This window comes from Desmodus rotundus, chromosome 3, assembly GCF_022682495.2.
Source record: "Desmodus rotundus isolate HL8 chromosome 3, HLdesRot8A.1, whole genome shotgun sequence".
NCBI lineage: Eukaryota > Metazoa > Chordata > Mammalia > Chiroptera > Phyllostomidae > Desmodus > Desmodus rotundus.
The window spans coordinates 175,444,779-175,467,928 of record NC_071389.1 but is presented as its reverse complement, the minus strand read 5'-3'; the positions used below and the strand labels follow the sequence as shown (position 1 = coordinate 175,467,928).

At 43.0% G+C, this 23,150-nt stretch overlaps 1 protein-coding gene across 1 annotated transcript in view; it reads right to left on the bottom strand.

Annotated features, from left to right (window-relative positions):
* Positions 1–321: 321 nt before the first annotated feature.
* The window catches only part of GUCY2C (guanylate cyclase 2C), a 65,087-nt gene continuing 42,258 nt past the window's right edge, over positions 322–23,150 (bottom strand). Inside the window, exons 17-27 of the mRNA XM_045184322.3 lie at positions 22,800–22,932; positions 19,800–19,937; positions 18,943–19,031; positions 16,191–16,282; positions 13,218–13,376; positions 9,694–9,886; positions 7,820–7,994; positions 5,281–5,379; positions 3,789–3,883; positions 2,038–2,114; positions 322–974 (exon numbers count right to left, since the gene is read on the bottom strand). Coding sequence (XP_045040257.2) covers positions 800–974; positions 2,038–2,114; positions 3,789–3,883; positions 5,281–5,379; positions 7,820–7,994; positions 9,694–9,886; positions 13,218–13,376; positions 16,191–16,282; positions 18,943–19,031; positions 19,800–19,937; positions 22,800–22,932 — 1,425 coding nt within the window. The 3' untranslated portion in view covers positions 322–799. The remainder of the gene's footprint in view (positions 975–2,037; positions 2,115–3,788; positions 3,884–5,280; positions 5,380–7,819; positions 7,995–9,693; positions 9,887–13,217; positions 13,377–16,190; positions 16,283–18,942; positions 19,032–19,799; positions 19,938–22,799; positions 22,933–23,150) is intronic.

Below are 23,150 nucleotides of genomic sequence, written 5' to 3'. Positions count from 1 at the left end.
CAGGAGATGGCTGCTGGGTGGCAAGAAAGGGATATTTGCAGAATTAGAAGTACTGTGTTTTTACAGTTAAACAGGATTTGACTTTATCCCAGACCTGAGACAGCTGCTGGCCCTGCCTTTCACAGGAGGGGGTTAGAACAAAATCTCCTGGGCAGCAGGCGACACTGAATGTAAAGGTTCTAAGCCCTGAGCAACAATGCTAGCTTTGCCCTGCTTCAGGGCTGGTGCGCTTAGTCAGCTTCTCAGCGGGTGCAAGATGGGGCTGATGCATTTCAGGAAAAATGGCAGGAATAGGTGAAAACACATACACAGACTCAGTGAACTTTTAATTTTTATTCCTGACTAATATATAGCATATTTTGTGCAAAAATTATGAGTTAAATATAATTTAATGGAGATAAGATACTTAAAATATAATTGTGACAATTTTAAAAAGTCCTATCATGAATATAGAAGGAAAAAGAGCCAGTAAACAAAACAAAACAGAAACAAAATAAATGAAATGAGAACAAAATCTCCTCAACTTTGAGATAGTACATTCATTCTTCCTTCCCAGGTTGAAGCTTCCTGGAGCAACTGTTGAGATCCGGCTCCAGAGTAAAAGGTAATTCACTTTTGTAGAATGATCCAGAAGATTCTCCAAAAATGTTCCCAACAGGGCAGCCAAGGCTCAGTGGAATGCATCTGAGTCTTCTGCTCCACTGAAGTCTCAGGGAAATGGAGGCTTTCGGGACCCTCGAGGCCGCTGCCTAAGATCACCCGTGCTCCCTTTGCCTGAGTCCGTGGGCCTCACTTAGGGTTAGAAATTGGTGCTCTCCCTGTCTGTCGTGTTCAGTTGCAGATATTCCAGGGTGCCTTTTTTGTAGCTGGCTACCCGTGTGGGTTTCCGGTGTCTTATCCCCGCGGCCTCCCTTTTCTGCAAGGAGTTGGCAATCATGTCTGAAAATTCGGCTTGCAAGCGCTGTTGGTTCTCCCTGGAAAGGAAGTGGGGAGGGAAAATGGAACTTCTCAGCAATTCATACAGAATATGTCTTAGCTCCAAAACAATCAGTTCAGTTTACCAAACACTTATTGAAGTTATCATCTGTGCTAAAGACAGGAAATCCAGAGAGTGAAAAATGAGCCTTCCCTTGCTTGGATGAGCTTAAGGGACTGTCATCCTGCTCCATGTAGTTGTAGAAAAAGGAGACGATATTCAAGCTGAAGATGATATATGAATTTCAAAGTGAAGCGCTATGCTTAATGCTAGGATTTGGAAGCCCTGTTAAGTTTACACGTGACACTGCAGAGAGGGGGAAAGAAGCCGGAACAGTGCTAGACCCCTGTAGCACGACCCTGAACCCTTGTCGGTCCCACACATTCCTGGGACTCTGAGTCTTGTCTGGGGAGGGCTCAGAATGAATGGAGGGTTTCAAGAATTTGGGATGCACTTGGAGCACTCCTCGTAACAGGCCAGGTTCCCTGTGCCCCAGGGAAGACATGGGTTGTTTTGGCATCTCTACAGGCTGGGTCCAGCATCTGGGAGACTGCAAGACATGATTTCTCCACCATATAGCAATTGTCCCAGCCAGAGCCACATGACTGATTGCAGCCACCAATGTGCAACTGCATGACCATTTGAGTCACCTTCAGGGGAACTGAAACCTGTTGGTTAGACCTGAACCCTTGGCTTCTTCATCTCAGAGCACAAATTCCATGGGGAGACTAAACCCACAGTTCTGGGGTAGGGGGACGTCCTGTTTCCAACGTGTGGCCCAGCCGAATGCCTCTTTGCCTCCAGGATGCTTTACTCTGATCAGACCCAGACATGAAGGAGGTGAGCTCCCTCCTGTCCTGATCTCTGGGGCGTGCCTGGAACACCCAGTTTCCCGCAGCCAGAGAAGGGAGGTTTCTAAACTTCTCACCTGTGTAGTGCCCATAGTCAACATAACGTTGCCACTGGCGAAGCACTTGCTGACAATTTAATCGGCTATATTGCAGCACAACTTTCACAGCCAAGACCCGCACTCCCCACGCCCACCACACCCAGCAGCTTACACAGTAGGAGGGGTTGGCAGGTTGTAATCCCGGTCCTTCATCCCGGTCAGCCAGTAGGTGGTCTCGGCTCCTCTTCCCTAGTGAGACGAGAAAGGTGTGTACCAGGGAGACCAAGGAGACAGTTCAGTTCTAGCCCACCGTTCTGACAAGAAACACTTCACCTCTGGGTGTCTCATCAGTGCCTCTGTTTCAGTTCCTGATAACAATCTGTGTTATCTCTGGACAGATCTTTATTTCCAAATGCCTCTTAAATACAAGTCTCTCAATCACCAGACCTGTTTTTTTTTAGAGTTTTCTTTTCCCCCAAAAGATCCTTCAAACTATCACAACAGCAACATCACAAGAATTCTAAATTAAAAAGGAAGAAATTCGTCTACTGTCCTGTTATGCCAACAACAAATACCAACTGGTGTTCATTGTCCACATTTTCTTCTAGCTCTTTTTTGCTGCAAAGTTTGCCACAAAAGTTTTGCCAATTTCCCCACCTCAAGTGTGTAAATTATAAACACATGTGCATGGTAATAAATGCTTCTTAAGTGACATTTTCTGGGGCCCATCTAGAGGCTGTAAAACAAATGGAAAATTACTGGTAATACTGTTTTGGCTAGAGCTAGTATTTGAAAAGGAGACTCATCTTTATAATTAGTGGGGTTTTCTGACTGTGTTTGAACTGTAGTAACCCATAAACCACTTCTATTTGGGGAGAAGTACTCTGTGCAGGAAATGTACTTATGGAGAATTCAAAAAGTGACTGTGATGTTAGGGCCCTACTACCTAAAAGGAGGCTTTTCCAAGTTGTAATCACAGTGTAAAGGCTAGAAGCTACTGGAGACAGATAAGCTTACCTTCAAAATTGGTTTCAGACAAATTGTGAAAAGATTGGAATGACCTTCAAAAAGCAGCCTGACATGTGGAGGCACGTGGTGGCTTTGGAGGGTAGCAGCATGGAGAGTCTAGGGCAGTGGTTCTCAAACCTTAGTGTGTATCACAATCACTTAGAACACTTGTTAAAAGCAGAGATTCCTCGTTGCCCTGGCTGGGTGGGTGGCTCCGTTGGTTGGGGTGTCATCCCATAAACCAAAAGGTCTCGGGTTTGATTCCTGGTCAGGGCACATACCCAGGTTGTGTTTATTCCCACATAGAGTCTTACTCAGTAAGCCTGGTAGAGAGTTCAGGCATCTGTCTTTCAATCAGCACCCAGGTGATGCCGAGTCAGAAGTCTGGGGCCATGCCTTGGGATTCTCTTGTCCAGAGCTTCAGAATGATAAAGCAGCTGGCCAGAGAGGTGGCCTTAGAGAGTGGCCTTTTCTTCAGTAGGAGCAAGGATGTAAGAAGATGGGGATTTTGACTCAAGTTAACTTAGTCTTGGACCAGACTATAGCTCTAGGGTATGGAGGAGGAATTGGGGCCAGAACTTGAGTACTTGCGGGAGAAATGGTGGCAGCATTTTATAACACAGTTGTTATAGCTCAAATATCTAAAAGGCTTTTGAAGTGAAAAAGCCTTCACTCCAAAAGCCTTTTGAGTTCACATTCTTTGGTGGTGGCTTCTCTTACGTGGGACAGTGGGGGGTCATCGAGGGGTAGTGGGTGATCACTGTGGCGAGTAAGGGATCAAAGCAGGGACTACAGAAAAGGATTCTTCCTCCTACCCTCCTGAGCATTACTACCATCGGGTATCCATCTCAAAGGAGGCAGCCCACGCATGTCTCTGAGTGCTTTTTCTGGGTACTTTCTCTGTGGGCCCCTTACCTTTAGGTATGTTTCTCCGCGTACTTCATACAAGAACTGGCACTCAGTTCTCTTCAGGATGGCTATGGTGGAGCTACTCACATGAATTCTCAAGGCTGGAAAAACAAAATAGATCAATGGAAATCTTGCCAATTTTAAATCTATTGCATGGCCACATTTGTCTTCCAGTGATTCAGGACATTTTTTTTTTCAGGGGTTCTTGACAGCTCTGATATTTTAGTGAAAGAACACTTAAAATTACATTCAGTGAGATAAGAAATATTATCACACATGGGAGTAGAAAGGGTCTGGCCCTGTTTTTCAGGGTCCTGAGTGATGGGGCTCCCCAGGCTGTGCTCCAGAGATTCTCACTCCAGTGCAGAGGGGCAGCCCCAGGGCCTGGCTTTAGATTTAGCTTGTGCTGAGCTTGAGTTGGAATTTGGGTCCCCGTGCAAAAGTCCCAGCGAGCAGCCTAAGTGTTGGCAACAAGGTAAAGATTCAGGAGACAGTAGTAGGATCTTGATATTCTCAAATTTTACTCCTCTGTGATACTGTGATCTTCCTGACATATTTGTAGTGAGGGTATATTTCTGTTCATAAGGCCGTTTCTGTGCATCACCTTTCCCGTTCGGGGTGCCCAAGACAATAACAATAGTAGGAATAAGGGCATCTCCATATTGCATGCCTACCAGGTGTCAAAGGATTGCTAAATGCTTAACATGTATCATCTCACATCCTTCCAGAACCCTTCCAGAACCATTCTCAACTTATATCTTCAAATTTTTGGTGCCTAGAAAGATGAGGTAACTTCCTCCCTAGCCTACCCAGACAGTGATTTGCATAGTAATCATTTTAACTCAAGTCTGTCTGGTCCCAACCCTGTTCTTTCCTTTGTATCATGATTTTCCAGAATAAACCAGTGTCAGGTTGTCGGTAAACTGCCAAAATACTGTTCTAATGCCTGCGTTTTTGCAATCGCTGCCCACATCTACCAAAGCTTTCATTCTCTCTTGTATGTGTTTCTATTGCTAGCATTGTCATCAGTATTTATTGGGCATCTCCTACATGCAACACACCATACCTCTACATTGCCAAGGCAAATGCAATATAGGTTTTGCATATAACAAATACTTATACTTTTTACTAAAACCAATTCCCAGGAAAACCAAACCAAAGAAGAACAGGAAAGTGAACCAGGCTGTATACTCCATACCTCACCTACTGAATTTTTTTAACTTACATGGATCTATGCTAAATTTCATGACTATTCCAGGTACAGCAGGCCTGAATACATTGTGAGTGACCCCAAACTAACAGACACCATCTAAAAGTGAGCCTAAAGGGAAGATTAATGATCGGTAAGCAGCCACAGGAAAAGCAAATATAGCAGGGACTGGAATGACGCAGGCTCCTTCTTCATCCCACTGGCATTTATCATGTGTTTTACCCCACAATTCCCTTCTGCTGGGAGAGAGAATCTTTGTCCTTTAAGTAAAACAATCTCCCTTCTTACGCAGGCCAGTGGATTCCATCCTAGAGGCCGTGTTGACCGTATCTCCAAATAAACAGTAACGAGGCATCTTGATCCCCACAACTCCGGCGGCACAGGGACCTGGAAAAGGCAGAGAGCAGGAAGTAGAGGCAGTGAAAATCACAGCGTGCAGGTAAGGTGGTTCAGACCCTTCTCGGGGTCACAGTGCTGACTACTTCATTTTAGGGAGAAGTATCTGAGGGTGCGAATAGTGAGTTTTGATTTTTGCTTTAAATGAATGTATTCAGTGAGAGAAGTGTCCTTATTCAATGCATGCTTCCAGCAAGTATTTTCCCCGGCACAGTTAATATCTGAAACAGAAGCTGTCAGGAAGAATGGAGACTGTGCCATTACTTGCTTACTGTGCTAAACCACGTAGCCCAGAGTTCTGAACTGCTGGGGGGCACAGAACACGCGAAGGCCGAAGAGCCCAAGTTGGTTTTATTTTTTATTTATTTTTAGTAGGGTAGCATTTCTGGGATTAATAGCATGACGATGAAAGACCCAGAGGCAAGGATTTGGTATAATCTTCCCTGAGCATCTCATGTGCCAGGTGAATGCAGGAGAATGGGGGGAGGGGCACAAGGACATGCTAAGGAGAGCAAAGCCAAGGCCAGACTGGGCACTGCAGTCCGGAGGAAGGGTTATTTAATCAAGTATTCGCGTGGAACAACTGAATGCGAGGAGTCAAAGATCTAGAAGTTAAAGATGAACTCAAACTGTAAATCTAGGTTTTGGGTAGAGGTAATGATTGATTTTCTAGTTTGACAGATTTCTAGTTGGATTTTGATCTATATGAGTTGAGTTTCTTTATAAATTTATCCTATAAATATACTGTGTTTATGAACATTGAAATAAAATTCAAAATACTGGATCTTCCCCTGAGGGCTGAGCTTTTCCCTGTTAGGTTTGATGCAAAGTAATACAAAAAAAAAAGAAGAAGAAGAAGAAGAAGAAAAAGAAAAAGAAAAAAAAGCAAACAAAAAACGAACAAGAAAAGAAAAAAGAAACCTTGAGCAGGGAAGGCCCGGTAGAGGCAGGTGCTTCATCAGAAGATCTCTGATCTGTGCCTTCAGTCTAATCACACGTGACTCCTCACTTCAAAAACGAGTGGTAAAGCAGGAGAGGGCCTGCAAGCGGAAAATCCCTGCAGATAATATGTCTTGTTTTCAACTGCCACTATTTAACTTCTGCCTTTTAATTTCTTAGGGTTAAATGCTAGGATAATACTTAGGATAATAACAGTAGATATGAGGTGTGTGTGCCTAACATGTATTCTCATTCCAGCCCAACGTGGTAGCGCAGACACTGAGTAGGCCACAGGGAGAGAGACGGGGCCAGGACCCACAGCTCCACTCTCTCCGGCTTGGTTCATTCAGCAGACCTGTGCCGTCCCTCTCCCTGGCAGTTTGCAGCACTGGGTCAGAAACCAGATGGCCTGCTGTTGCTGGCTGGGGAGATGCCCAGGCAGCTCCCTCACGTGTGTATGGGAACATCTGTGACCTTTGGCTGTGGACGTGCCTGGGGAAGGCCACAGCTGCATCCTGACAGTGGAAGACGTGGCAGCAGGTTTTAACTTCTATTCACTGTCACTTTGAGAATCGCACTGACTTCTCAATCAATCAATATTCCCTGTCAGATGTGGGCCAGGCACAGGGGATTCGGGGGGACATTTGTGAAAGCAGTGTCTGGTCCTGGCCACAAAGCCTGGGGTGACCTCCCGGGTTTTCTGTACTCTGGCTCTTCTGGGAGGCTTGAAAGGCAGAAAGAGGAGCAAGGACAATACATTATAGAGAGATGTGATTTAATTTAATGCAGGGAAAGACTGTCTTATGGTTACAGCTATTTAATAATGATGTGAGTTGGCTCTGGAAACTGAATGTTCAGGAAATCCTGCGATTGTTCTAAAAGGGGCTGTTATTACTTATCTTGAACCTGTGAAGATAATTTATGTTCTATAAAGGGTTAATCTTAATGATTTCTGAGTTCCTCTCCAACTTTGTTTTTCTGTAACAATTGTAACTCATCTTCTCAAATCTCTACGTTCAAGGCTGAAAACTCTCATTGTGTACTAATGAGAGGGGTGTAAATGCCCTTTTATTATAGGAAATCGACCAGCCATTTCACCCTCTATAGATAATCTAATCCATTTAAAATACCATAATATTTTAGTGAAAAAATATACAGAAGTTGGGGGTGGAGGAGAAGGAGAGAATGGGGAGGAGAGAAATGGAACAGTAAATACATTGACTTACACGGGAAATCTGGAGCTTGTTATTTTAGTATGTGGTTGGTGCTTGTCGTTTCAGGAATCGAAGGTGCTGTCAAAGGTGCTGTTTCCTAGAATCTCTGGGAAGGGGCCTAATTATGTCAGGACGTGTAATGGGACCTCATTTTAGCAGACAGAGTCAAGAGTAAACCTTATGGGAAAACTGACCACATTTGAAGACTATCCTATCTGATTTAGTTGGTGCACAGAGGTACATATGGTTTCTATTTGCTGCAATGCTCAGCACCATACCAGAGTGAACTCCAATGCGAATCCATATCGGGAGGCCAGGAAGATGCTCCAGCTCAAAGGTCCCCACGAAGCTGAGAATATCCAAGGCCATCTTGGCAATGTCTACTGCATGCCGGTTGCCATTTCTCTTAGGCAAACCACTAGCTACCATGTAGGCATCGCCAATGGTTTCCACCTGTGGAAACAGTTTCTCATCAATGCATCTGCCCCTTCAAAAGGCACCAGAAATTAAACAGAAGTCACAGTTAATTACATGTCAGATACAAAAAAGAACTCAGTATGAGCATAGCCCTGTACACTTTCTCTGGCACCAGTCCTATGCTGATTTCTTCAGGGTTTTTCTAGTAATATGAATGATAAAACAGCTATAAATGATTATCACAGTATGCAAGTACTTCATCATAATGTAAATCATCCAGATGGGTTGACAGTTCTATGAATGTTTAAATATTTCAAATCTGAACAGCTTTACATAATTTTAGGAATAACTTTAATTACCAGAAATGTCATTTGCAGCACTTACCATTTTCCACATGCTATTTGAAAAAAATATAATTGTAGATTCCTTCAAGACGTGCACATTCCTGTAGTTTGGTGACTCTATACTTTGTTTATAATAAGTAGTAGGTTGATATTAACAGTATTGTATAAAAATTATTCTTTGATAAATGTCCTGCCTTTTAATTGTCACAATCATATACATAGTTTATATTTATTGGTTAGTTAACTTCTTTTTGTCAGCTATCTCTTAATTGCATAATTATTTTCTATCCAACAAGAACTATTGTTAATAGGGCTTTCTGACTTACATACGGTGAGGCCTGGGCTAAGACAAACCCTAAAAGGGAGGTCCTCTGTATGAGTAATATCCATTACGACAGAGTCTTGTAGGAATGACTTCTAAGCTTTGCTTAAAGTACAGGGTTCAGGCATATTGTTTATCTAAATAATCTTCATAATAACCCATTCAGGTAGGCATTATTTTCATCTCATTTTACAGATAGGAGAAGTAGGACCTAAAGAAGTTACCGCATTTTTGAGGACTATAAGATGCACTCCCCGTCCCCCCAATTTGGGAGGAAAGGGGGGTGCGTCTTATAGTCTGAATGTGGCTTACCTGACTCTCTACAGGATTTCTGCTTTAAAGGATGTTATTAAATATTTTACCACATTTTTTGCTTCAAATTTTTTTTCCTATTTTCCTCCTCTAAAACCTAGGTGCGTCTCATGGTCCGAAAAATATGGTAAATATATTTTATGAGGTTACATGGTTAGTTAGGGGCAAATTGGGATTTGAATGAAGAGCTCTGTTTCTAAAGTTACTTGTTCCATGTGCGGTGCTGCTCTTCCAACATGCAAATGTGGGAATTCCATTCTCTTTTCCTCTTCCAACTGAGGCTTATCAGCACTCTAGTCAGGTAATATTGTAGATCCAGTTATGAACTTACAGAAAGTTCCCCCTGCTCTTCTTTAGTCTTGTTTGAATGATGCTTGCTATTTCAACAACAGGAGATCCCTATTCTACTGATTATGACTCCGATGTATTCTCTGCTTCACTTGCAATCAGCCTAAACACTATCCATTTTTTGAAGATGATTTGAAAGTATGTCATTTAAAAAAAATTTAGTGCCCAAAATTCATTCCTGTTGAACTTTATGTTGTTCCTTTCAAACTGCTTGTTAACTCCCATGGTCATTTTGACTTCTGGCCCTTCTTACTCTCCCACTTCCCTTCACTTTCAGCTCAGATTCAACCACTGATTCATTAAATCATAAATTATCAGGGACAATCTGAGTACTATCAGGAACAACCAATTCTGGCCCTGCTGACCGAGGGCTGTACAATCATCTCAACCTGTTGGGAGAAGTGGTCACCTTGTACACGTCATGGTGATCGAGAATGTGGTCAAAGCTCTTATAGATGTCATTCAGCATGTCCACCACCTCCATGGGTGTGCTGTGTTTGCAGATGGTGGTGAAGCCTACGATGTCACTGAAGTAGACTGTGACTTCTTCATACAGCTCAGGCTCCACAATGCCTTTCTCCTTCAGGGACTTCACCACTAGCCTAGAAGGAAGGAAGGAAAATGCCATCAGTTCAGTACTCTTTTTTCTTCTTTTACATAAGTCTTTGAGACAGTTTGTCCACCAGGAATTCTAGAGTTTGGGAACTGGGTGACTAAGAAGCAAAGATATGTGCATATACCATGTACATGAACATACTAAATACATATACATATAATACATGTATTTGAACTCCGATGACTCTAAGCACGTTCAGCATTAACTTAGTACTTGACTGTTGAACCTAATACACATACACATAATTGTTATGCTATGTAACCCTAATACATACATATACTTGCCCATTTTTTTACCTCTCTGTTCATAGTTTCTTTAGATACAGCTGTACATTCCAGATGCTGAGGAGAGTGTAATTAATGTGAGAGCTTGAATGGCTACAGCTATCAGAGCTTTCTCATCTGAGTCAACGGTTTTACCTCCCTGGCACCTTTAACACGGCATTGTTTGTTATCACTATGAAGGAATGCTCATTTAAAAAATAATTTTGATATAGCCTGAACCAGAATTTAAATAATATATTTAAAATAAATATATTTCAAATATATTTAAACAAAAGCAAAGGGCAATTACCATGTAGAGAAGTTAAAATGATGCTAAAACTGAAGAAGTCAAATAGAAGCAACTCAGAATGTCTTTGGTGAAGAGATATAAAGAGCAGAACGCCAGACTCAGAATTAGGGAAGACGAACCACAAGAAGGGACTCCGTATTCCTTTAGGTGCCAAGCCACCTTTCTGTTTACCCTGACCCCAACACAAGCCAAATGCTGCCCGTCTGCCCTTGGGGTCACTTTGGGAAGGGTCTGAATATGCAACCACTAGAATCAGAACCTGGGAGCTGGGAGGTGCCATAGAAGTCATTGAGACTAGATCCCTTATTTATGTGGATGAGAAAGCTGAGGCTTAAAGGAAAGTATGACTTTCACAAGGTCCCACAGCCACGGAGAGCAGAGCCAGGCCTGGAAGTCAGCAGCATCCCGCCCTTCAGTCCTTTGTTGCACAGCACTCCCCCACCCCAGGCCTGGGACGGCAGTCGGGGAGGTGCGGAAGATCGGAAGATCGGGTGGTGTGCTGACTGTGGCCCAGGAAGGATGTCTGGCACCTTCCCAGAAAACAGCCAGTCAACCACAAAAAATATTTAGAAAACCTCCAGAGCTTTCAGGGGAGAAGTTGTTCAACTGGAGTAGGGACAAAACATCCCCTTGGTGTGGCTGTTGAATCAGCAGGGGCACTTCTGGGGTGGCTGTTCTTGACACGCCCAGTGTAAGGGTGCAGATTATTTTGGAAGCTTCCTAGTTGTCACGATAAAATTGAATATTTCACCGTCTTCACCCTTCATTTTACTGATTATATCTGAAAAGTCTTATGAGCTTAGAAAATAGAGACGCCAGTGTTGGTAGATACATGAAGGGCCATGACTTCACATGGGGGGCTTTCCTAACAGCTTGTTGCTGACACAGATAAAACGAGTACACAGAGTAGGTGTCTTAGAAGGGCCCAAAGAATAAAAAAACCTGTTACTTTATTCAAAACAACCCCAAGGGGAACTGTTTGTTCAAGTAGTAAGTGTTTAAATATAATAGTAACTGGTTCCTACATGCAGTCTTAAGTTTATTAATAATTTTGCTGTGAATATTTCTTTTTGATTCTTGTAGTTATTGTTCATTTCCTTTTTGCAAGTACAGAGAATTTTTACATAAGTTATCAGAGTGAGCTGCACTGGGGTCATGGTGTGCTGCAGCTGTTGAACGGAGGTGTGCTCTACCGCCTCGTCAATGCGATGAAAACGCCTGTCCCCTAGTGGTCAAAGTGGCACATGGCACCAAAGGGAAGAAAAAAACCCGAGGTGGGGAGCCAGCTGTTTGAAATCATTTGAGTAACATTCTTGGTTAAAACTACTGAGGATGACACTCTGGAAAGGCAGCTAGATAATCAGGATATTGTTTTTGTCACAGCTGAGCGTCAAAGGCCAGGCAAGGAATTATGCATTATGCAACTAACATTTATGGAGCGCTGACAGAAATTGCCTAATAGGGTTCCAGCGTATCCCAAGGGTGCCAATGCCAGGCTGTTCCTTGGCTCTCTGAGGGCACGTGGGTTCTATATTAGGCTCTCTTGAGGTCCAGGTGACTGAATAGAGCATGTGTGTAACTTTCACCCCTTCACTCAAGCTTGTAGAAGAGAAACTATTTATTTATTTAGAAAACAGTTCCTACAATCTGGAAATCATTCTTTTACTGAGGTAGAACTGATATTCTAAATAAGCATGGGTTCGACATAAAATAATAACTAATACAAGTCATATATAAAAGTCGTAGCTACTATGTATAATATTAACAACCACAGACGTTCCAGGCTAAGTTCACTCCTTAAATCCTGCACATTCTTTCAGGGCGTTTTTGAGCCAGCCTGTGAGGTTGGAGCGTTTAGGTAACTTGCCCAAGATCGCACATGCACAGTAGGTAGTGGAATCATGATCTGCCGTCAGGCCTGGCTGATCTCCGTTTCTGATCCTCCCAGTGCTGCACTGCCTCCGTAGCCTTACTCTAATACGACATTTTATTACACCTTGATGAGAAGAGGACATTACTTCTCTAGTTGTGGGTACCTCGGTCTACACCTATTTCCTCACTCTTCCCATTTTAAATTTCTGGCTTATTTTAACATTCCTTAGTTCTTACCTGAGTACCAACACTTAAGACTTTAAACTGTTTGGGGATTCCAACCTCACTTCCTTTCTCCCTGACACGTCTGCTACATTGTTTCACAAAATGGGGATTAGCCTATAGTGCCTCTGAGGTGAGTCGTCTGAGGTGTGGCCTCACCTCCCCCACTGAAAACACTCCTACTTCTTGTCATTTGGCTTCTACTTTGAGGTAGAAAGAAGAAAGCAAAGAAACTAACAGTGCCTGAAAGTGCCTCATAGCTCACAGATTGCATAGAAAAGCTTTAATTTCCATTTTGAGACTGAGGAGAGACAGCGGCTCGCCTGAAGTCCTGGACTTAGTGAAAGTGGCACTGAGATGTGGGAACCAGGTCCTTCCAGTTCCACAGTCCACACTCCCTCCATGGCACCACCCAGCCACTTGAAAACAACCTCTTTTTTTTAAGGTATTAAGGGTGCAAACCGGAACAAGATTTGGCAAGGTCCATGCATCTTTAAACTCAGTCTGTTAAAGAATATGCAAAAGGAAACAATCCTAAATAGATACAAAGTGAAACAATGCTAGAGAAATATGCTGAAGCTTTGGGCGTTATACTTGAGGGACAGCTGGGTTGTCATGGGAAACCGCATCAGCAGGCGGACTTGCCTTACCTCGGGAGCAACATAAAGTTAAGTCTGTCGGCTCTGTCCCTCTCCGCCTTATACAGCTGTGTCCTTTCCTCCACCAGATGTTCCAGGTTTCGAGAATATAGCTGCAGACGTCGGATCAAGGTATCCATATAACTTTCACTTTTCTGGTCATGAAAAAGGCTGTGGGTAGCAATAGAGAAAGAGCTCTTCCACGTTGTTAAAAAAAATGAACATCCATTATAACAACGGGTAAATATGATGAGCAGGTAGTTAAACAAAGAAAAAATTAAAAATGACTGAAGACAGAACAAAAAATATATAACATCAAGAAAAATCAAAGAAATAAAAATAGAAATAATGGCAATCAATATGGATAAGGAGGAGCAAATACATACATATAAACGTTCCTGGAGGGCAATCTGGTAAAATGTGTCATAAGCTTTAAGAATACAGAAACCAATCAGCCTATCAGCTCTGCTTCTAAGAATTGTCCTAAGGAAATAATCATGAATGTGCTGCAAGTTAATTACAAAGAAAGTTACAGCATTCTTCACAACAGCAAATGTTTGAAAACAACCTAAATGGGTAACAAAAACAGTAGTTAAAATATTATGATACAATAGAGCAGGGGCGGCAAACTCATTTTCACCAGGGACCAATCAGCCTTGAGGTTGCCTTCAAAGGGCTGAATGTAATTTTAAGACTATGAATGTAACTACTCCTTAACAGTGAAGCCAGAGCTCCGCGCTGCCGCTGGTTAGAAACAAGATGCCAGGCGGGATAAAACAAGGTGGAGGGCTGGATTCAGCCCACGGGCTTTGTGTTTGCCACCTGTGCAATAGGGAATTAATGTGTTATTAAGTATAAATTAGAATAAACACAGAAAGGTGTTACCTCTATATTGCTCAGTGAAACTTCATAAAACAGCAAAAATTACAACCTCATTTTTAATTTTTGAAAACTGGTGGTCATCTACTTACAAATAGGTAATGTTTGTACTTTCTTGTTTGCTTATTCCTTTTCCAAAATTTTAATAATAAATAATTTGCAATAAAGGGAAAACCTTCAAAAAGACACTCTAGAGGTGATAAATGCAAGTATGTGAGAAGAACCAAAAAAAGCAAAGTTGAGCCTAATATTATCTCCTCAGAATGGAGAGCCAGGGTCCTAAACTCTGGATTATATTGTTAGACCAAGGAGGCTCAGGTGAGAAGCCAGCTTTCTCTGACACTGGGGCATGTGACAAGATTCGTTGCAGAGCTGGGTCAGAGGCACACAGAGTTCCTGTAGAATTGTTGTGGGGATCAGAAATAAGATTTGAGCCCTGGCTGGTTACGCTCAGTGGACTGAGTACCAGCCTGCAAATCAAAGGGTCGCTGGTTCGATTCCCAGTCAGGGCACATCCTGGGTTGTGGGCCAGGTCCCTAGTATGGGGCACTCAAGAAGCAACTGCACATTGATGTTTCTCTCCCTCTCTTTCTCCCTCGACTCCCCTCTCTAAAAATAAATAAAATTTAAAAAAGGAAATAATGTTTGTAATATATATGGCACAAGTGAAGGGTCTGAACAAATCGTCCCATTTCTTTATCACAACAACAATTATAAGTTACCACTTCCACACTCAAGGAGAAGATGGCCTACATCATAACTCCCTGGGGTGGGGAGGGAGGTTTGTTAAAAATTCAATACATTTCTGAGTCCTATTGCAAACCTATGTGACTGGAAACAGATAGGTTTGGGATTAAGAAACAGGATTTTTTAAGAAGTTCCCCAGGGGATTCTTACTAGAAACACAAAGTATAGAGTCTAGTTGGTAGAAAGGGTGAGGGAGCAGGTGTAAGGTGAAGATATCTTCATGATGAGTTGATTCAATTAAAAGTTTCCTCAACCTTGGCTGCATATTTTAATCACCTAAGGAGCTATTAAAACCCATGATGCCAGCCTGCTCCCCAGATCAATTACACCAGGGTCTCTAGGGCAGACTACCAGGGGCCCAGTTTATCTTCAGGAGTTCACATTTCATCTGTCACATGCACAGTCTCATCTTCTCTTAGTAACAACTTTGTGAAGGAATGAAAAGTGGGCACGAATTAAATCACTTATTATTTCCTGCTCCTTTCCCCCAAATGACAGGTCAGGATCTACCCAATCGATGACCATACTTTCATTCACTTCACTCTACCTCAGCTCCAGCCCCGGGCTTTTAACCTCGCTAACTATTTGAATAACTTAGGGAGAACTTCAGAAAGTCAGCGCTGGAAGGAACCGTAGAAATGATCTTGCTCAGTCCAATCTTACTAACAAGAAAACTGACACCTAATTAGGATAAGCGTTTGCCGCACGCCCCACAGGGAGCTACTCGTAGAGCCTCCTGTAGAAACAGGATTCCTCTCTCACTCCAGGGTTATTTTTCTTACTCTGCATGGTCTCTAACAGGAGACTGAGAAATCTAGAATTCACTCTTACTGGATAATTGTGCGTGACCTGTTTTTTAATCCTGAACTATAACCTGCTTAATGGCTCAAGCCTTAAGGACCTAGAGCCAAAGGTGCTGATCCCTAAGATTTTAAAATTTTAAGAAACTTGCAGATCTTAAGAATTATCCAGGGACTTTACAGATTTCCAGGACCCATAGCAGACTTCTAAGTTCTAATTACCTGCAGAGGGGTCAGGGAATATTTTTAATAGACATATTTATGATTAGTCAGAGTATAACTATTAATTAGGGAAGTTTTGCTCTTCAAGTGATTATTTCCCTGAGAAAATGATCTGTTAGTCTCCATATCTTTTTAATTTGGGGGGAGAGGCATTGCAGTCTGGGGTTTCTCTTTCTTTTCTTCTTTCTTTCTTTTTTACTTTTTTAAATGGAATTTATTGGTGAGACTGTTTTTTTTTTTATTAGAACAGGCACTTTCATTTTTAGGTGTCAGCAAATGTCGACTATTCTTAGAAAAATCTGAAATTGGTGAAAAAAAGTAAAAATTTCAGCAATACCCAAATATCTTGGCCAACGTATTTTCAATTTTCTTGAAATCTGGTCGCTTTTCTGGATCTTCCTCCCAGCAGTTTTTTACAAGTAGATATACCTGAAAGAAAGCAAGGGTGGATTAGCTCAGGGGGTGGCATTGTACCCTGTTTTTTTCCGTGGTGGGAGTAATTGAAGCAGGGGATATTTTAAAACATCTCTACTCTGACAACGAGGGTGAGCTCGCGCAGTTGTCCGCAGCGTGTGTTGGCATCACCACCTGCACTGCCTCAGCGAAGCCCTTCCTGTAGATGCTGCACTCATGAAAAAGGTAACATTGATTTGGACCAGACTGAACTGATGCGAGAGACAAAATGCTTTACAGCATTTGCAGGGTGTGTGTTGGGAAGGACAAGAAATAGTTGGGGTCCAGTGAGTACGAGACAGTGACTGTCAATGAGACTGAGGCCCTTCAGCACCGTATTTTAACCAGGACTAACAGTGGGATTGTCTGGGGAGAGTTTACAAATTTTTTTTGCTCAGGCCCCACCCTAGGAGATTCTGATTTAATTGGTTGGTGAAGTGGCCTCAGGGCCCTCAGATTTAGCAAATAAAAATACAGGACACCCAGTTAAACTCAAATGTCAGATAAACAATCAATACTTTCTTTAGTGTAAGTACATCCCAAATATCGCATGGGCAAAGTTCAATAATATATATAATAATTATTATTACATATTTAATATAATATTATGTATTATAATTATATATCCCATTATAATATAATTGTGACTATTATAGGGGATAATATAATTACATATAATATCATAATTATAATGATTAGGAATCATAATACATATGATTATATACATACAAGAGAAGTGAGGAAGGGGAGGTTCAGAGGAAGAGGGAGACATGAGGAAGCCCAGAGAAACATCTCATTTACTACCACTTTGTAGCTTTTGTTAGATCAAAAAGCATGGAGAAAGCCATTTGTGTTATATAAAGCTCGTTCTTCACACTGGCCAAAAAGAGGATCACACAAATGGCATTAGATGCAGTGCTCACGCTCTTTGACTCAGCGAGGCCCTGGGCAGGACTAGATGTGTGGTATGGCCACTGGTGGCCTGTATTCACCACGAGATGATGCCCCTGCCCCGGTTCGTGACCTACTGACAGCCTGGGAGAGGCCTGGGCAGAAGCCACCCACAAACGGGCTCACACAGCACCGCGAGTGAAATAGCCGGTGCTCGGGGGCATGGGCGAGTCATCTGATTTCAGGCCTGTATCCTGTTGGAACCAGCTGCTAGATAGGAAATCTTATTTCTGATTCCCAATTCCAGAACCATCCAGCTACACGAGTGAATTGAGGAGGAGAACACTTTGGTGAAAAAGGTTTTAGGCAACACATGGACACGCTCAGACTAGAAGGGAGTGTTCAGCAAGGATATGCTCCATGTAGGGAGGAATTGCAGGATCCAGAAAAGCAGAGAGCTGTGGGGCAGAATAAGACAAGGATAGGAGCAGTTCTATTTTAGAACCTTGGGGCTACAACCTGCCTTTAATGTGGACAGAGGAGAGGAGAGTTAAAAGTGGCCCATTCACGCCTGGCTACGTCGGCCATAAACTTCACTGGAAGGGTGCTTACAAACTTGAAGGAAAATGTTGTTATCCTTATCCCACGAGAAACAAACAAAAGGGTTTGTTTTTTTTTTAAGACCGTAAAAATACTTTATTTACTCTCTTTGGGGATTATAAAAGCTCAGATAAATTCAAAAAAAAAAAAAAAAGTAGAATCTTTTCCCACAGGCTTTAAAGGCCTTTGTAAGGGATTATAAAAAAAAATAAACAAATGAAGAGAGAAAAGCTCAGTTTCCGTCAGAAGACAATGTAAGGAGTGAAAGTACATTTCCCTATTTTTTCTAGATGGTGGCATACTTAGTTTTCAATCACCAGGCCGTGTTTATAAGCCTAATCGGCATGTCACAGAGGCACCTTGCTTTGTTGGCTCCTAGAAATCGAGAAGGTGATGATGTGTGCTTACGAACCGGCTGTTTCCTGAGCTGGGAGAAGTGGAAAGGGATAAGGGCAGGGTGGCAGGCTGATGATAGCTCCCAAAGCTGTGTGCGTGTCCTAACCCCTGGACCTGTGCATGTTGCCTTATTTGGAAAAAGGGCCTTTGCAGGTGTGATTAAGAATCTTGAGATTCTGGGTTATCTTGGTGGGCCCAAATGTGGTCAAATGTATCCTTATATAGAAGGGGGTAGAGGGAAATTAGACAGAAGAGGAGAGGAAAGAAGAATGTGACTACTACCAAGTAAGAGATTGGAATATTTGGGCCACAGACCGAGGAATGTCAGCCAGCAGATGTTTCTGGAAGTAGCAAGGAATGGATTCTCTCCTAGAGCCTTCAGCAGCAGTCCCCACCCTTTTGGGCACCAGGGACTGTTTTGGTGAAAGACGATTTTTCCAGGGGGTGGGGAGGACAGGAGGTGGAGGACAGGAGGTAGATCTCAGGCAGTAATTCCATTGAAGTTTTGCTTAATGAGCAGCCCCTCACTTCCTGCTCTGCATAGGTTCCTAACAGGCCATGTCCAGTAGGGTATGTGATGGGAGGATGTGGTGGGGGGCGGAGAGGGTGGTTTGGGGACCCTGGCTTTAGAGGGAGCATGAGCTTGCTGATAATTTATTTCAGACTTCTGGTGTCCAGAATATAAAGTTCTTGTTGTGTTAATCTATGAAGTTTGTGGTAATTTCTTACAGAGGTCCAAAGAAACTCACTTCCAGCTCTTTCTCCTCAACTGTTTCCAGGAACAGATCTGGGCGGAAGGGCTTCGCGCCACTGGAATTCTCCACTCTAAAAATCTTCTCTGATGGGACAAGAATAATTCAAATTACAAGAAGGAATCCAGCATGAGGAAATTTCAGCAGCAGTCAGATTCTGAGTTGGTCCACCGACTGTGGGTGGCTGCCCAGCACGAGTGTTGCAGAGCCCGGGCCAGCGCTCAGTAGGTAGATAGACGCTGAATGACTGACTGAGTCACCAGGTTAAGGGGTCTCGTACCCACTGATTACCCAGGAGGCCACCTTCAGTTAAGGCTACTGACCCTATAAACCCACCCCGGATACCACTGCCTTCCGTGGGCTTCCTCGGACCAGACTCTAGCCTGCAACACTGGCATCCCTTAGTTGCCCCTCCCCCAGGCAGTTAAGGTGCAAGTGCCCAGTAAATGAGGACTGAATAATGGAATGAACATTTCTCCCCCAACCCCCACCACAGGACCTGTGACAAAAACTATAGCTCTTAGTAAACACTAAAATATATATGTTGCTCCACTCGAGTGATCTAGTTCAGGTGCTAAATAGACACATGGCTGTTTGCAATTAGGAGGAAACAGGGACATTTGAAGGGAAGATTCTTTAACGATTGACAGCTGGCAGTGGTGCAGGAGGCTTTTCCGCGCGCTCGAACATTCATGCCGTCATCTAATCCTTCCAAAACCCTGTGAAATGTGAAATATGAAGCTGCTTCTGCAGCTGAGGGACGGAGATGTGGTCCCACAGATTTGAGTCTTGTTGGCCTAGAATGCAGGTTGGCTGGCTTCCAGAGGGGGCAGATGAAGGGGTCAGACTCTTACCATTCTGGTCCCGACAGCTCAGGGTGTAGAAGGTTTCTTTCCGCAGGATGATCTCCTGTGCGATGATCGCATAGCTGTATACATCTCCTTTCTGAGAGATGTTGGCCTGGCGGAGGTGCTCCGGGGCTGTCCATAGATCTGGGCATTCAGCATGGAGATGGCAAAGTTAAGGGGGTGGGCGGCCATAGGCTCCAACTGTTACTGGTAGACAGTCTGTCCAGAGGCCAGGGAGTCTCCTCCATTGGCCAGGATGGTGGTAGGGGGGACACATTCTTACACTGAGAATGTGAAAATCTAGCAAGATAATTGGGTAGAGAAAAATTATCCCCACCTTACCACATTGGGGGTAGGAGGCGGGGAAGGCAGGCACATATGCCACAGAAGACAAAATAGCGCAGGGGAGGTGGTGACCAAAGAGGCCTGTCAGTCTAGCCTGGGAAAAGAAGGGATTGGTTGCGAGATGGACCCACCCAAAGTGCACAAAAGTTTGGGAAGTTAATTGGTTGTCCTGAGAAAGCACTTGGTCTGCCCCCTGCCCCCCCAAGCTCATATAATCCCAGGGCGGCGAAGAAGCTCCCTCTGGCTTGGGACTTGCACTCGCATGGTGTACTTGCCTGCTCTAGTCTTAGCAGCCACGTGGCCCATGGCCTCAAGTTGGGAGCCTCTCTTTCTTTCTCTCTTGCCCACCTGGTGATGCTCTTGCTGGTGTGTTTGCATGCTCTATCACCCAGGAGCATGCGACCATGTGGCACTGGCAGCCACATGGCCCATGGCTGTGCAGGCTCCACACAGTTCCAGGAGGGAGCCTGAGGTGGACAGCAGCCGGAAACAAGCTAAGCTACCTGGATGGGGACTGAGACCGCTTAGCAGCTGCCTGTGGGCTCCAAAGGACTGCCCTTTAAAACGGAGCAAGAACCCCGGGCACTGGCTTTTGTCTTGGTTTTGCTGTGGCGCCCGAAAAAACCTCTGTCCTTTTGTACCAGCACATGCCTCAGTTTGGCTTTTGTGGCAGCAGGCAGCCGAACTTCTGTTTTTGTTCAGTTACAAACCTGCTTTTGTTCTTTTAAGTCCCTATACCATGCACCCTGAATATGAGTGGCCTTGAGTCTATATGGCCCCAAATTTTTGAGGCATTTATGCTAATAATGGTGTTAAGGGTAGAACGCACACTTACCTTTTAAGCTGACTATGTAAGCCAGGATTTGGGTGAGGTCATATGGCAATGTCTTCCCTGAAACTGCTAGGGTCATAGTCCTGAGACCCTCAAGGTCTACCTAGAATAGCACCTGGTGTATAGGAAGTGCTTGCAGAGATGTGTGGGATAAGTGAACAAGAATATGAGAGGCTGGAGGATTTAATGGCTTATGGGACATATGGCATAATCCTAGGAAAGCCTTTGTAAATATGAAAAATATTTATATGTGATATGAAATATATTTATATGTTTCTATAATATAAAATATACATATTTACTAAAAGAAAATAAAGACAGCACACTGAAACAAAGAGACCGTCACTGATATTTTCCAGCTGTGATGTACTGGCAGCCTCCAAGCGAGCTATTGCCCATCGATGTGTTGTCTTTGGGTCTCTCAGTATTCTTTCAGACATAATGCATGCAATTTACTCTCAGTTTACTGCTGTGCCTGCTACTCCTTAATGCTTTCCAACTCTTCCACTCTGCACAAGCGAAGTGTTCCTGTGTTCTGTTTGGCTCCTGCAGATGCTTGGGTTTGAGACCCCTATCGCCTGTCTTATTTAGTAATACCAGGGCATACAATTTTTCTTTAACATTTCCAGGATCACCTAGCTCCTTGTAAACTTCCTGAGATTTGTATTTTCAGCAGCTTCAGTGAAAAAAATCTATAGATTCCTGCTGAGTACAGCGATAGGCTTATGATGAGGCATATTTAACTCATGTGGTTTTCCATCCAATGTTCATTGCCTTTTTGAATTTATGTCTTGTGACTTTATGTGATTTGTGATTCATGTACAGTTGATTCTAATAGCTTGGGATTAGGAAAGGTAGGTACATCTACTTCTGTTAAAATTCAGGTGAGAAACAGCACAGGTAGGCAGGTGTAACAGAGTGATGTTCAGATGGATAGGATTTGACCTGTAATTCGTCTGATTTTCTGTCATGGTGAGTCATCTAGTGAAGGAGATTTGTTTTACTACATGATGAACAATGCTTGGCACATAGTAGGCCTTCAACAAGCCCTTACTGGGTGGAGTCCCATGTCTTAGTATGCTTGATGTGACTGAAGAAGTAGGGGCAGAATTATAATTTTCTTCTATTAAGGAAAAGCTAAAGGATTGCAGAATAAAATTAGAAATAGAATTTACTGTTTGGATCTATTTTGAATCATATGACTATTAGATTTCTGAGTCTATAACCCCGAGCTATAGTAAAGAATGGGTAAATATTCAACATGAAAACTCTTTCTACTTTACAAGTCATCTTTCTTTGTGTTACCTTTTTGAAACTTATCACATAATCTTAATGAGATAAGAATGAATTTTACTGATAAGAATGTTTTTCTTATCACTGTCACAGATAAATAAATGATGTCTAGAATTTGGAAATGGGTCCTCTGTTTCGAACTCCATCTACTTGGGCAAATCTCTTGGCCTCTCTGGACCTTTCCTCTGTCTTTTCTAAAGAAAGCAGGTTAGACCATGATTTCTAAGGTCTGTTACTACTCTAACATTTTCTATTTTTTCACCCAGTTCTGTCTCCACAAGCTAATAAGTTCTTCATGATTTCTCCCTGATATCAAGGGGCACGGATGAAGGGAATCCACAGAGGAGATTTGTTCAACCCAGGAAGCACTTGTTGAAAACTGACAAGGGTGAAGTGCTGGAGAGCAGCCAGCTGCTGCCTCCAGTGCTCATTTTCTGATCAGTATCACTGGTTCCTGAGCAAATGACGTGGGCCTGTGAGAAAGTTAAAAAAAAAAAAAAGACCAGTGGGAAACTGCTTAAAATTTCACTACGAACCTCTTCTTGCAGGTAAAATGGAATTGCAGCCAAAGTCGGTGATCTTCACCACCATTCTACTGTCCACCACACAGTTGGTGGATTTCAGGCGCCCGTGGACTTCTGTTTTACTGGAATGCAGGTATGACATCCCCTGCGTTTTTTCACACGACAAGAAAACAAAGAGATAAGACACTCTGCATTTACTTGATTATAAAAAAAAATGACACTTTGAAATCATTTCAGCCTGTGTATAGAATCATACTATCAGATTTAAAACTTAGTTTTATTAATTTTACTTTTAAAATATTAAGGTCCTGGCATATGCCTAAGCGTTACATCTAGTTTTATGTTTTTTTTAAGATTTTATTT